Here is a 15,162-nt window from a genome sequence, read left to right as displayed (position 1 = left end):
TTAAGTGCTCCAATATCTAAATCATAAGGGTGCCAGAAGAAGAAGAGGAAGGCGAAGAAACTGAAAACTCAGTTGAACAAACAATGAAGGAAAACGTCCCCAACCTGGTGTAGGAAATAGGCTTACAGGAAGTCCAGGAAGCCCAGGGAGTCCCAAACAAGTTGGACCCAAGGAGGAACACACACCAAGAGACATCATCATTAAATTAGCCAAGATTAAAGATAAGGAGAGAATCTTCAAAGTATCAAGAGAAAAGCAGAGAGTTGCCTAAAAAGGAGTACCCATAAGGCTATCAGTTAATTTCTCAAAAGAAACCTTTTAGGCAAGAAAGGGTGGAAAGAAGTACTGGAAGTCATGAAAGGCAAGGACCTACATCCAAGATTACTCTATCCAGCCAAGCTATCATTTAGAATGGAAGGGCAGATGAAGTGCTTCCCAGATAAGGTCAAGTTAAGTGAATTCATCATCACCAAGCCCTTATTATATGAAACGTTAAATGGACTTATTTAAGAAATAAAAGATCAAAAACTATGAACAATAAAATGACAACAAACTCATAACTATCAACTGAACCTAAACAACAAAACAAAAACTAAGCAAATTACTAGAACGGGAACAGAATCACAGAAATGGAGATCATATGGAGGATTATCGGTGGGGAGGGAGGTGAGAATGGGATGAAAGGTACAAGAAATAAGAAGCATAATTAGTAGGCATAAAATAGACAGGGGGAGGTTAATAGTAGTATAGGAAATAGAGAAGCCAAAGAATTTATATGACAACCCGTGGACATGAACTAAGGGGTGGGGAAATGCTGGAGGGTTAGGAGTTGCAGGGAGGAGAAGGGATAAAGGGGAGAAAACAATTGGGACAACTGTAATAGCATTATCAATATAATATACTTAAAAAATAAAAAGGGGATGGAAAGAAATCAATGATGCTATAAAAAATACTCAGGGCAATAGAGAGGTTTTTAAACATATGACAAATATTTTAACTTTTGATGAATAAAATATATACTTTCCTATTAAACAAAAGAAAAAAGTTTAAATCATGAGCTCATATTGACTTTTTCATTTTAAATCAAATATTACCAAGTTTTTACTTAGATTACTAAATTATATAGCTTTTTTAAGCTGAAAACTACAGTTCTTAGTAACACTGTCATTGACGATTTGCGTTATCCTACAATATATGAGTTTCAATACAATACCATTATTATTACTAAAAATATTACTAAATGCAGATTAAAATCTCTTTGTGGTTATTCTTGTCTCTGAAATATATCACACAAGGGATGTAGAGTCAAAATATCCAGGTTTTAAAATTACTTGAAACAATCCCTGTCCATATGGTTACATCACCATAGAGCCAGGTTCACTTGTTTCAGTATGCTTTTGCTTTTCAGTTTTATTTCTTACTTTAAGATTTAATTTTTAAAACATTTATGTGGTTCCAAATTCAAAACTATAAAAACAAACTACAATCAGGAGTCCTTCTCTCTCTATCCCATCCATTCTCCTGTAAGTAACCATTTTCATTAGTTTTTAGTTCATTGCCCCCTTCCATTATTTCTTTTTGAAAATATATACATGTATATGGGCAAAATGACATTTTAAAGATCACGGTGTAGGCACTTTAGATGTTAACTGCTATTTACCGGTTGGGTGATGTTTCTGCATGTGTCTCCACACTTCCTTTCTTTTTAAGAAACTAACATATTATATATATACTCTTGTGTTCCACTTTCCATCTCTTAGTAAATCCTAAAATAACTCTGAAGTAGTGTAAAGCCATCTTCTTTACTACTATATTCTTTATAAGTGAGCAAAAGGCTCATTATAGGGTGTTTCATTGTTTATTCAGCCAGACCCACACTGAAGGACTTTTGGGTTGTTCTCAGTGATTTGTTTCCACAAAGAGTGCTGTGAAGAATAAGTATGGGAAAGACTTATTTCTTACTTGGGGAACAGATTCCAGGAAGTGGAGATACTAAATCAAAGAACAAATGCAAATGTTATTTTATGGAAATTATACCAATGTCCTTCCTCTCGCCCTCAAATCATAAAAATCATGCAGAGAAAAAGGGACACAAAGAAATGAAGTGTTTGGGGCACTTCATTTCTAATTTTTCAAACAAATACTTCACTCTGGTAAAAATTAAGTTTTGAATTTTTATACTGATATGAAAACAGCACAACACATTGCCACATAACTTTCACTGTCTATATTGAAAACTATGGAAGAAACTTATTTTAAAATAAAAATAGCAGGTATAATAAAAATGGGGTGTAAGGTTGAAAGACAGGACCTCTTTTTTGGCAGTTGTAATTCTGAAGTTCAATGTTTTTTTTTGAGTGAAGCCCTCAAGATTTCCTAAAATATGATACAATTCAATCATTTTAAAGTAAATGGAACAAAAAAGCCTTTACACCAAGCTTCTTTCCATTCCTATTCCAAATTCTGTATATTTTGCAAGTTCTGATATCTAAAGAAAACAAAGAAATATCTAAAGAAAACAAAGAAACCTTTGTTTAAATTCAAACCCCCTTTTAAGTGACTAATGTATTTTATATGTAATACAGGATTGGATGACAGAGCCTGTGCCAAACACTCCAGGCAGGCCTTCTTAACAAGGACTTCCTGTTACCAACTAGCTCCAATGAAAATGATCTTTCTTTAATCTAAAGACTGGGTGGTTAACAGGCAAAACCGGATTCTCCAGGTGTGAAGTAAGCAATTTGTCCTTTCAGCAAAAAGACAATTTTATCTCTAACTTATTTGGTCTCATAATTTGGCTTTCAATTAACTTAACTATCTGAAAACCATACAGAAACTGCCTGTAAGCTATAAGATAGAAACTTAAATATTTGATCAAAACATTACAGGTGATACTCAGTTTTTCTCTCAAAGGCAGAACTCCAACACCGCAGGCGGAAAAGCAACAAAAGGAACAAGATCAAAGGTAAATAAACCACTCTTTTCTGTGCTTTTTAATGTGAGACATGGATAGCCTGAAATCTATGACATTTAAAATAGCTCTACAGATAATTAAAATTACTTGTTTTGTTCAGATTTGGACAGAACTACCGGCAGCTGGCCTGCTCATATATTACTACTGATAAATTGAACAGGATTTGGGTTCAGATATCTCAGATACTCAGATACCACTGTAATGAAAACCAACTTTTTCTGTTAAGTCCTTTAAAAAAATAGCTTCTCATTTTGGGAACACTAGAAGTCAGATACTATGAAAACAAACTTCAAATTCTTTCTTTTATAGACTGACTATAAATTAGTCATACTGTGCTTGCTTTAAGGAACACTTTTAATTAACGTTGAGTTCTGAAAAGCTTATGCCCAAATTTGACATATGCATAACTTTTAAAAACTTAAGATTAAATTTCTACAAGGTTTTAATTAATTTCTTCATTGTTGTTTTCCAGAATATTTTGAAATTGAAAAAATTAGAAAGTAATATTTTAAGGACTACTGTAAAATATCAAAGTACTCACTTTTTAAATGATTTAGCTAGTGTATTAAAAGTATATAATTATAAAATTTAATATAAATATTATATTTGATTTGATAGTTTTACATTAAGTCAGAATAATTTAAATGCTATATATATGTAGATCTGATATTTTCAAAATTAAGCTATAGTTAACCCAAACATAGTTTATTTTCTGATATTTCTTCGAAGTTATTTTATAATTGTTACCATTATAGAACTTAATAACCTGTTTCAAATCAAAATAATAATGGCTTTTAGTAAGTTTTAAGGGTAGCTTTGAAAGCGGGCTCTATAATACCTACAACACATTGTCTTCATGGCTATGCAGTTTTAAATATAATATAAAAATCATATTATGTATGTACAATGTATTTCCATCAGGCAAGTAAGAGTTCAAAGTGACAGGTCTTAATATTTAAACAAAAAGGTTTTACTATTATATGAAATAAGTCAGTTAATAATTAACTTATTTAAGCTAAATAAAAAGAATTAAAAAGGCCCTGAAAGAATGCATTACAAAAAATGGCAGATAATAAACTTAGAGAAAATATATGCAACTTGTTATTTTTTTGTTTTTCTCATTTAAGTAACTAGAGGTGAATATTCCTATAACATTAGCTCCTTTCACCTTGAACTAGGGAAATTCTATAAGTTGTCCTCATACACAAAGCAAAACAAAACAAAACAAAACAAAAAACTCATTTTATGTTAGATAAGACTGGGTACATTTCTTGAGATATTTTATTTGATTAATATAATAACTATAAAAAATTATCTTTAAAAAATACAGGGTCCAGCAGAAGGCCTGCTTGAGTGTGGTTGGTAGGGTAATAATATGGGTGTAATAATTTATAGTTTTAATTTGAACATTTCACCGAAAATGTCACATGATGTGCTTGAGTGTGACATTGTTGTGTCATGGAATTACCTGCCTATAATTTTGTTATAAAGGATTTTATAGTTAAAAAATGGGCGTTATTTGTGCCGGACCTATATATAAATCTATAAAGTATATATCCCAGGGTACATTTCTTAAAGCACTAGGTAATTTTTCTTCATATTTCTGTCCCTGGGAATGTTCCTTGTCTGTATTAGGGTAGAGAAAGTTTTATTTGAATCATACAAGTTTACTTTTCTATTTCCCAGAACAAATGGTCTAAGTCAATTACCATGTTTATAAGTTAGTGTTCTTTTTGCAAATATCAAGTTTAAGTTAAAAAATATAGTCAGTTATTGACAGAATTCAAAACTATATAGCAATGAAGAAAAACATGCTGAATGATAATTTGTGTTTAAGTAAAATTCTTCTGACATTAAGATAATAAATTTAAGGTACAGAAAAGATTGTGTAAAATGGTATAGTATCATCAATTTCACCTAGCCTAAGCAATTAAATTGTTTTATAACTATGAGCTTAATATTTTATGTTCATGAACTTTGTCTCTTCCAACTTTTAAATTCTAATTATAAATGCTTAGATGTCTCACTTTTCCTAATATTCTATTTTATAAAAACAGGTGATTAAGCAACTAAATTGGAAATAGTTGCACATCTAGTTATGAGTACATAACTACTAGAAAATGCAGTTTGTATACCGCATGTAAGTGCACCTGAGTATCCACATTAAGACAATTTCTGCAGAGATGAACACGAATTTGGGGAACATTTTGAATTGTTAACTCTATGCGGATAAACACCCATGACCTTCAGTCAGGATGCACAGAACAGAAATTCTTCCCTCTTCCACATACAGAAGTGTCTGATACGATCTTGTGAAAAAAAAATTATAAAACTACATCATTACATGTGAAGAAAAGGAAAGTGCCAAGTAACAGAAATGAAGAGGGAACATACAAAGTAGAGTAGGAATTAAAGGAATTCCATGAGCTACCAAAAGCTGGGGTGGGTTTAGTATTTGTGCCTAATTAGGGGACTAAAACTGAGTTTCTTAGATGAAGTAGTGAGTAGTGAACTAGGAAAAACAGAACACAATCTATACACACAGACAGTAAATCTCTGTGGCTTCTCCCCGATTTTACGTGAGGGATCCACTTGGGCTATAAAAATTAGTAGAGAAAAATGAGGCCCATATTTATACTACCCAGGCTACAACAGGGAAACTCCATGGGGCCCTAGAAGTGGCAACCACAAAAATGGTTTAAGAATATATCCAGAGTCCTCAAGGCATCGGTCCTCTGTGGCATTGGAGGAATCTTGTTGCATGTCGGCCTATGTGCACATGCACAGACATGGCTTCATGACTGTACCCAACAAGCCACCCAAAGCTATTGGGACCTGCCCCACCCAACCCGCGCAAGGTCATTCCCAGCAGAGCTATCAGCCCTGTGGACATCAGAGCTATAGTGGCTACAGCCAGTCAGGGGACAGTTTAGGCTACAGCCAAAACACCTACGGTTCTTCTGGACAGGCCCAAAACACAGGCTATGGCACCAGTCAGCTCCCCACAGACATAGAGCAACTGGTGGCTATGGCTGTGGCTAGTTTTCAGTCATCTTATGGGCAACATCCTAATCTGGCTATGACCCACAGCCAGCTCCTAGCAGCACCCCAGGAAGTTACAGTAGTTGTTCTCAGAGCAATAACTAGGGGCAGACCCACAGTGGGGGTCATGGAGGGCAAGGGCGAAGAGGACCCATGGGCCTTGGAGGCTATGGAGATGGTGACAGTGGTGGTGGTGGTCAGCAGCCTAGCTATGGACAGCTCCTATAATCGTCCTCAGTGCTATGGACAACAGAACCAGTACAGCAGTAGCAGTGGAGGTGGTGGAGAGATCAATGGCCAAGATCAGTCCCACATGAGTGGTGGCAGCTGTGGCTGAGGTTATGACGATCAGGACCAGAGTAGTGATGATGGTGGTGGCTACAGGGGAGGCCAGCAGGACAGTGGGGGATGAGGCCATGGATACAGTGGCAGTGTCGGTGGAAGTGACTGTGGTGGCTTCCATAGATTTGGTAGCTCTCGGGACCAAGGATCACATCATGACTCTGAATAGGATAATTCAGATACCACCACCATCTTCATGCAAGGCCTGATGAGAATGTTACAACTGAGTCTGTGACTGACATGTTCAATTAGATTGGTAGTATTAAGACAAATAAGAAAGCAAGGCAGCCCACGATTAATCTGTACACAGGGAAACAGGCAAGCTGAAGGGAGAGGCAACGGTATCATCTGATAACCCACTTTTGCTAAAACAGCTATTGACAGGTTTGATGATGGTGACAGTGGTGGTGGTGGCCAGTGAGAATTCCCCAGTGGCGGTGGTGGCAGTGGTGGCAGTGGAGGACAGCGGTGAACTAGGGACTGGAAAGTTTCCTAATCCTACAAGTGAGAACATGAACTTCTCTTGGAAGAATGAATGCAACCAGTGTAAGACCCCTAAACCATATAAGCCCAGAGGAGGGCCAGGAGGCTTCTTATATGGGGGATAGCTATCAAGATGATCATCATGATGGCCAAGGAGGCTATGATCAGGGAGACTACTGAGGCCAAAGCAGGGGTCATGGAGGCTTCTGAGGAGGCTGAGGTAGTAGGGACAGAGGTGGGTTTGGCCCTGGCAAGGTGGACTCCAGGGATGACCACAGACAGGATTGCAGGAAGAAGCCATATTAGCCTGCCTCCTGAGATCCTGGGACAGCTTGTCTTATATACCCAGTGTTAACATCATTATTTTGTAACCTTCCAGCTCCTGGTCACCCACATTTTTTTGTGTCAAGATTGTAATCTCTGGTTCCCATTTAAAAAAACATCACTTTAGTTAAATATTCTTCCTTTAACCCCTCTTCAGAGGACTGATGTCCAAGTCAGGAATGTGAGGGTGTTTTCTTCCCTCAGCTCATCCTACCTAGCAGGAACCGGAATAAAGTGTTGGATACTTGGGGGTGGGGGCAGTGGAGAATGTATCCACAATGCAGGGCACTCCAGATATCCTTGTACAAGACAATTTCCCACTGAAGGTAAACGACTAACAAAGTTCACTAAATCCACTTGCCCACCACCAAGAGAAATTGACAGTGGCCACAAGAAAGATATTTATTCTTCAGAAGCCAAAATAACCTAATAATGTAAGGGATCTTTTAACATAAATGCCCTTTAACTATTCAAAGGAAATAAATAGACATAGGATCCATAAACCAAGATGAACACAGTATAAACTTTATGGTTGACTTCATATAAACATCATTTATTCACCATATTATATATGCCATGATATACAGCTCTGAAAGGAAATCTGTCTTTCCTGTAATACCAATAACATAAAGAAATTTTAAAAAGATTCAGCATATTTACTTGTTTTTTATAGTCAAGTTAATGAATACAAAATACATATCCAAATATTTTGAGTAATTTCTTCAAGTACCTTTTATTCAAATATGAGTATGGTACTCCTTCAGGAAACTGTCCTTCCTTGGACAGGAACCCAGGAAAAGATGACCTTTACAAGGGTCAGAGTCAAATATGTTGGTTTCCAAAATCAGTGACAGTAATATTCAACTTTCCAAAAGTATTCTGCAAAGGTACACTGTGCGACAATATCAATTAGAAATATTCTATTTCTTTTTAAAAAGAAGTATCCCTGGCTGGTGTGGCTCAGTGAATTGAGTGCCACCTGTGAAACAAAGGGTCGCCGGTTTGATTCCCAGTCAGGGCACATGTCTGGGTTGTGGGCCTGGTCCCCAGAAGGGGATGGGCAAGAGGCAACCACACACTGATGTTTCTCTCTCCCTCTCTCTCCCAATTCCCCTCTCTAAAAATAAATAAATAAAATCTTTTTAAAAAGTAACCTACAATGCTTTAGGAAAAAAAGCTTTGTGATAAAACTGATCATTTATTTCTAATTTTTTTTTTTAAAAGACCTATCCAGCTATAAAACTGTTAGAGGGATTTGTTTTAGGATTTGTTCTAAGTCATACTACCAAAGAGAAAGTTGGAGACATCGTGGCTCTTGAGAAATTTAAAGGTTCTTAAATGCTTCTTAGCATTACATAGAACTTAATTCTCACGAGTAGACAGATCAAAATGTTTTGATCCCCTGATTGCTCACCAGAGTCTCCAATACTGTTAACTCTTTTCTTCATCCTATTTTATCAGGAACACAAGTCCGTTTAAAAAAATTAGTGCAACAAACAATATATCTGCTATATAGTGTGTAGCTGTAAGAATTCATAGTACAGCTTAGTATAAGAATTGAAAACAGAAATCTCTACAGAAATAGGAATGAAGTATACCTCACTTCCTATCTATCTTATCTCAGCCTATGACTATGAGCTAAAGCAGAAGAAAATACACAATCCCAATCTCTATATGATGTCAAGGATAGGATTCAAAATTTCTTAGATACTTCCTGTGACACAGGTCTATGAAATCAGAACTAATCCCTTTTCTTCTCTGTAAAGTGTTTATTTTGGTTTGATTAAAAATCCTACCAAAGCTGCAAACAACATAATTATTTTAGACTTGATATACTGTATTACCTCCTGCAAGAACTTTTTTTCTCCCAAACGCAGTGTTTATACTAACAAAATATAGTATTTGATACAGATTAATTTCATTTGCAGTGTGATTCACTAGGATAATCACTAGGGATTAGGGGAAAAACACAAATCTGCATTAGGCAGATTTATATCTGAATGCAAGCAGCTTTTTAGTTGTGTAGCTTCTGACAAGAAACTTGACCTTGCAGATTAGGGAAATTATAGTAGTTAAGAAAGTTAACATCCAAATAAGGGGAATTTCAAAGAAAAGTATACAATGAAAATGGAGAAGCTAAGGTTCTTTTAAAAATTAGGACCAATCCCCACCAAATCCTAAATACATAAATTTTCAGATTGAAAGGAGCTACTTACTAACTGTCTAGCAAATACAGCAGAAGGACCTACCCTGGGTATGTTATTTTGAAATTTTAGAACATCAGAAATAGAAAATTTTTAAAAAAATATGTCAGGAATCAGATGGCAGATTTCTCAAGAGCAGCAAAGAAAGTTAAAAGAAAACAGCAAATTTTTCAAAATTATAAGGGAATATATAACTTCCAAGAAAGAATTATATCCACAGAAAATACATAATTCAGATATAAGAATAGAATAAAAACATTTTCAGAGGTAAAAGTTACACATTCACATTTTAAAAGGAAGCTAAAGCATGCACCCCAATTACGTGATAAACCAGTAATAGGAACCAGGAATCACAAGATATAGAAGAAAGAAAAAAAATCCAATACAAGACCTGCAATATCAGGTCAAGCTAAAGCAGGCGTCAAACTCATTTTCACCAGGGGCCACATTAGCCTCGCTGTTGCCTTCAAAGGGCCTAATGTAATTTTAGAACTGCATAAATGTAACTCCTTAATAGTTAAGCGACAGCTTAAAACAAGGTGGAGGGCCAGATTTGGCCCATGGGCCTTGTGTTTGCCACCTGTGAACTAGAGGGTTCCAGAAAAGAAGCCTCAGAAATTGAAATAATAACATGAAAGAAAAAAAAACAGAATACCTATTATTTTTAAATATACTAAGAAGACATTTTCAGGTCAATTTAAGAGTTTTAGATTGAATTAGTGATACATATGTATTAAACAACTGAAAATATATATATATATATGAAACAACTGAAAAACTCAGATAATAATTGAAAAAAAAATAACAAGTTAAATGGTTCTTGATCAGTATGATGATTACACTTCCCTTTATGAAAAATCATAAAATTATACATTTTGTTTTAGGCACTTTCTGTATATATGTTAATAGGTCAATGAAAAGCTTTCTTAAAATAAATGTATTAAATTTCCTAGATCCATCCACAGACATGGCCTAGAAACAATTTTGTTAAAAAAACTTATTTGAGAAAGTATATAATACCTTATTTGACTCTGGTATATATAATATTTGTTTAGTCATACTAATGTTAACACAGAATATTGATTAACCAAAAATTGTGATATGACTATAGTAATAGGTAAAAATTAAGGGAAAGATGGGCATGTAAGAAAAAATTAAATCCACATCTTTTATAACAAACACTCAGTATAAATTTTAAATCTGAAAAAAGCAGAGAACACCTACCTAAGCAAATTACAGGAGCTAAGGAGTTGATGATGACCCTCTTTGGGACTTGGGAACTGAAAATGAGGTGTGGTGGGGCAGGTAGGTGTTGGCTGTGTGTCTTTTATAAGCCTTGACATCATTTGACTTCTTAAACTGTGCATATGCGTTAACTTAAGGAAAATAAAAATCATGTTTAAAGAGAGCCAATTTAAAACAGAAAAAGCTTATGACTACATCAAAAGTGATGTAATATCTTAAACACTTTTAATTGCATACTGTCCATCTCCCCTCACATAGTAAATTATTCAGGGGCAGGTATTACTGAATATACTCGTATACTACAGCACTTAAAATTTTGCATATAATAAGCCCAAGTAATTATTTGACAAATGTCAGTCCTTTAAAACCGAAGGAATATTATCAGGACATTGGTTTAACTTTTTATGCAATGCAGGCATCATTTTTACAACATCCTTGACTGGATCATCATTCAAGAACATCTCACTGACCATCTCCAGTGATGGCAAGCTTACTGACTCATGAAGCAGTTCATTCCATCTCGGAACACCTCTACTTGTTTGAAGAGTCTTCCTTATACTAAATTAAAACTATCTCCATGTAATTTCCATCCAGTGTCATTTGGAGTTATGCCAAGTAAGTCTAATTCCTTTTACATATCCAGACCTACACATTTTAGAAAACAGTTATAGATATTCCCTATATTTCCATTTCTTTGAATAATTTCCACATATTATGTGTGGTCTTCAAATCTTTTTTCCATGACAGTTTGGAAATTCCTAATTTACGAATTTTCATCTCAAAATATCAGTCAGAATTTAACACAGTCCCTCTCCCATTTGCTCTGACTAGCACAGAGTCAGTGGATCAAACACCTTTCTTAGTCAACCAAGGTATCACAGGTATTCATGAGAGCACAAAGACTATTCTGATGGTTCTGACCGAAATCTCATTAACTTAAATCCCCAGTAATCTTCATAAGCCTTGCTATGAATGCAAAGGCCTTCCATTTTGTAGATGTGAAGATGTTTTCTAAACAACTCCATGAATATTTCACATCTACCCTGGTTAAACACATTTTTGTTACTTTTAGTATAGTGTTCCATGTTATTTTAATCTTTAAATCCCAACTCTGTACTTCAACATAATAAAGATCTCTCCACATTCTGTACCATCAACATATTTGATAAGCATGGTTTCATGACAACATCCAAATCACTGATACAAACATTTGTAAAAATATATCAAAACTAAGTCCCATAGTATAACAGCATTAAGGAGACCTTTTTCTCTGATACTGATGTTTTGTGTGTTTCAATGAGCTATTTGTAGCTCCTTTAACAACTTCTTAGCTGCCAAAAAATCATGAAAGGCATGTTTAAATGCCTTTCTAAATTCAATATATTCTGTGAAAATTAAGTATTTTATTAACAGTGTTGCTTTTTATTCATTATATATATAATGATACATATTATTATATATAAATTATGCACATCATCTTGATCCTTTAGATAACTAGCAACATAAGGTGTGAGAAATGTCAATATTATCAGTTTTCCCAAAATAAGATTTTATATTAATATATTCTTATGTTTGTAAAAACATCACTTAATATAAATTTTGTTCTAAAATGGCCTGGATATCTTTGCAAAGGAATCCTAAGAATGAGAAATCAGTTTACTCAGACCAAGAATATATTTTCGTACATATGCAATGCTTAAGAAAACCAAACTATGTCAAATAATGTTAATCAATCAAAAGCCTTGGAAATTTTAAGATAAGTTCAACATTATCTCTATTGCTTAAACCTCTCATAAGAAATCTTCCCTGCCACTATACTGGTTTTAACTAAATTGTGCACATTTAGAAGAATGAGTATATTTTTAACATTACACAGACCAAATTGACCAGGAACAGTTATCTTTAGCAATAAGGACACTTTCAGGGAATCCTTTTAATTTTAAAAGCTGAAGATATGCTCAAGTCAAATCCTCCATTCTAAGATATATCTTCCTATATCAAAGAAAATCTATTCTTATGTGGCAGCTTCATGACATGAAATACTATTTGGAGGCAGCTGTATCTCTATCACTGCTTTCTCAGCTACTTCACTGAATGGAACTCATAGTAGTCCCACATCATGCAAAGCAATTTACGAATTATTACACATTACTTTTTCTATTGTACTGTTGTTTATAAGAAAATTCTTATTGATTTTTCTAATTTGTTAACCTCTTTCCAGAGAAGTAGGAGGATTTCCCCTAGGACGTAAGTATAGCTTTGTGAAGCCAACTACCCCATGGGAAAATACTAAACTTTTCTTTGTTCAACATAACCATTTTTGCTTTTTAGGAAAAGAGGGAAGATGAAGGACCGACTTCAAGAACTAAAACAACGAACAAAAGAACTCGAACTCTCTAGAGACAGGCATGTGCCAACTACAGAAGGAGAGGAACAAGGAATGTTTCTGCAGCAAGCTGTTATTTATGAAAGAGAGCCTGTAGCAGAGAGACACCTACATGAGATCCAAAAGCTACAGGAGAGTCTTAACAATTTGACAGATGGTGTTCAAATATTTGGGCAGCAACAGAAAAGTCTGGTGGCTTCAATGAGAAGGTTTAGTCTACTTAAGAAAGAGTCTAGCATTATAAAGGAGATAAAAATCCAAGCAGAACACATAATGAGAGGTTTGGATAATTTAGTAAAAGAAGCAAAAAAATCAGAGGCTGAAAATGGTCCGTCATCAGTGGTCACAAGGATACTTAAATCTCAGCATGCTGCAATGTTCCGCCATTTTCAGCAAACTATGTTTATATACAATGACACAATAGCAGCAAAGCAAGAGAAGTGCAAAACATTTATTTTCCGTCAGCTTGAAGTTGCTGGAAAAGAAGTACCTGAAGAAGAAGTAAATGATATGCTTCAGCAAGGAAAATGGGAAGTGTTTAATGAAAATTTGCTTACAGAAATCAATATCACTAAAGCACAACTTTCAGAGATAGAACAGAGACACAAGGAACTTGTTAATTTGGAAAATCAAATAAAGGATTTAAGGGAGCTTTTCATTCAGATATCTCTTTTAGTAGAAGAACAAGGAGAAAGCATCAACAATATTGAAATGATAGTGAATGGTACAAAAGAGTACGTTAACACTACTAAGGAGAAATTTGGACTAGCTGTAAAATATAAAAAAAGAAATCCTTGCAGGGTACTGTGTTGTTGGTGTTGTCCATGCTGTGGCTCAAAATAAAGAAGCTATTTTAGAAATGTTTCCAGCTATAGAATGATGTCTCTTGTATTTTAGTATCTTGTTTTTTCTTCCTTTCACAGATTAATTCACATACCTTTCACCACTATTAAGTTAAAATTCCCCCCTTTAGCCCTCACCCACTAGAATTACATAAACTTCTAAAGCCAGTGACATAAAATGTCTTCACTTCCTAAACTAAAAATAGTATACTTAGCTGTTAAAAATGAGATGAATGATCTCAAATTTCTAATCAGGTATCAAGCTCTATTACACACTTTTGTAATTTCCAAAGCCTTTAGAAGGTGAATGTCAACAAGTGACAACTACTTAACAATCATTTGGCTCATTTGAGAATATTTTTGTAGTTAAAATGTGTATAAAGCAAGACCTCAAAGGATGCTATATATTCAAGTAAAACTAAACTGGAAGCTGTATCAAATCTTTTATGCTCAATATGTCAGATAATTCAGTGTTCAACAAATCCTGATAAAATCAACTAGGTACTTAATGAAGAGTCTAGTTGGTTACCAGAAGCTGAATCTAGTTTAAGGCCTAAGAAGGTAAATTAAGGCACTGTTTTCCTGAACGGGGTCCACTCAAGACACTGTATTACATACAGATCAAGAGGGCTGGCAAATAAAGAAAAAAATAAAGGTAACTATATTCTCAAAGGTTTCTCCATCACTTTTTTCTAAAGCCAGATGTTATGGGTTAGGGATATAGTTTAAACTCACAAAGTGAAAGAAGTTGTAACTCATATTCTAGTGAAGAAAACAGGTAACAAACTAATACAAATATCAGATCATGTTAAGTCCCTGATAGACCCAAAATAAGGATATAATGAGACAGACTATCAGGGTAGCTCCTTTTGGTTGGGTGGTCAATGAAGGCCTCTTGCAAAGGTAATATTAAGTGAAAATCTAAATGAGGAGGACAAGGACTGGTATATTCCAGTCACAGGATACAAACAGTAGAAAGACCCTGTGGAAAGTATAATTTACTGTGTCCAAAGAAAAATGAATAGTAGAGCTGTATCACAGTGGCAAAAAACAGTGAGAGATGAGATGAAGTTAAGAAAGGTGAGCAGGGGCTATAGTTAAAACTTTGTAAACCACGTAAGTCTGAAATTTACATCAAGTATAATCAATGAAGAGCTGGGAATAATATTATATAATTTATAATTTTGGCCTGGGAATAATATTATATAATTTATATCTGAGGAAAATCATTCTGTCTAGTGTATGGATTCGGGCATCTGAGTGGAAGACAAGCATATAGGTATAGAAAACAATTAGAAAGTTAATGAAGTCATCTCAGTA

The 15,162-nt window shown here is 34.7% G+C and overlaps 3 protein-coding genes across 5 annotated transcripts in view; 2 read left to right on the top strand and 1 right to left on the bottom strand.

Moving 5' to 3' along the window:
- The window catches only part of ARL13B (ADP ribosylation factor like GTPase 13B), a 71,369-nt gene that overhangs the window by 22,670 nt on the left and 33,537 nt on the right, over positions 1 to 15,162 (bottom strand). The window lies entirely within an intron of this gene.
- Positions 2,398 to 13,864, top strand: STX19 (syntaxin 19). Of its 3 annotated transcripts, none has more exons than XM_036017960.1 (4): positions 2,398 to 2,965; positions 11,030 to 11,229; positions 12,836 to 12,861; positions 12,946 to 13,864. In XM_036017960.1, the coding sequence occupies exon 4, from the start codon at positions 12,959 to 12,961 to the stop codon at positions 13,841 to 13,843; it is 885 nt and encodes a 294-aa protein (XP_035873853.1). In that variant the 5' UTR covers positions 2,398 to 2,965; positions 11,030 to 11,229; positions 12,836 to 12,861; positions 12,946 to 12,958; the 3' UTR covers positions 13,844 to 13,864. The 3 variants fall into 3 exon arrangements, with proteins under 3 accessions (XP_035873853.1, XP_028360612.1, XP_035873854.1); XM_036017961.1 differs by lacking the exon at positions 12,836 to 12,861 and having other exon boundaries at positions 2,664 to 2,732; positions 2,914 to 2,965; XM_028504811.2 differs by lacking the exons at positions 11,030 to 11,229; positions 12,836 to 12,861 and having other exon boundaries at positions 2,399 to 2,965.
- On the top strand, positions 4,575 to 8,094 carry LOC118498872 (RNA-binding protein FUS-like). Its single transcript, XM_036017962.1, has one exon. It carries the CDS (start codon positions 5,736 to 5,738, stop codon positions 6,351 to 6,353), a length of 618 nt encoding a protein of 205 aa, XP_035873855.1. The 5' UTR covers positions 4,575 to 5,735; the 3' UTR covers positions 6,354 to 8,094.

Source organism: Phyllostomus discolor, chromosome 2 (assembly GCF_004126475.2).
Source record: "Phyllostomus discolor isolate MPI-MPIP mPhyDis1 chromosome 2, mPhyDis1.pri.v3, whole genome shotgun sequence".
Taxonomy (NCBI): domain Eukaryota; kingdom Metazoa; phylum Chordata; class Mammalia; order Chiroptera; family Phyllostomidae; genus Phyllostomus; species Phyllostomus discolor.
The sequence above is the reverse complement of the archived record's forward strand: the minus strand, read 5'-3'. Positions and strand labels throughout refer to the sequence as shown.

Coding starts and splice junctions, on each gene's coding strand:
- LOC118498872 (XM_036017962.1), top strand. CDS start 5,736: ATGTCGGCCTATGTGCACATGCACAGACATGGCTTCATGACTGTACCC.
- STX19 (XM_036017960.1), top strand. CDS start 12,959: ATGAAGGACCGACTTCAAGAACTAAAACAACGAACAAAAGAACTCGAA.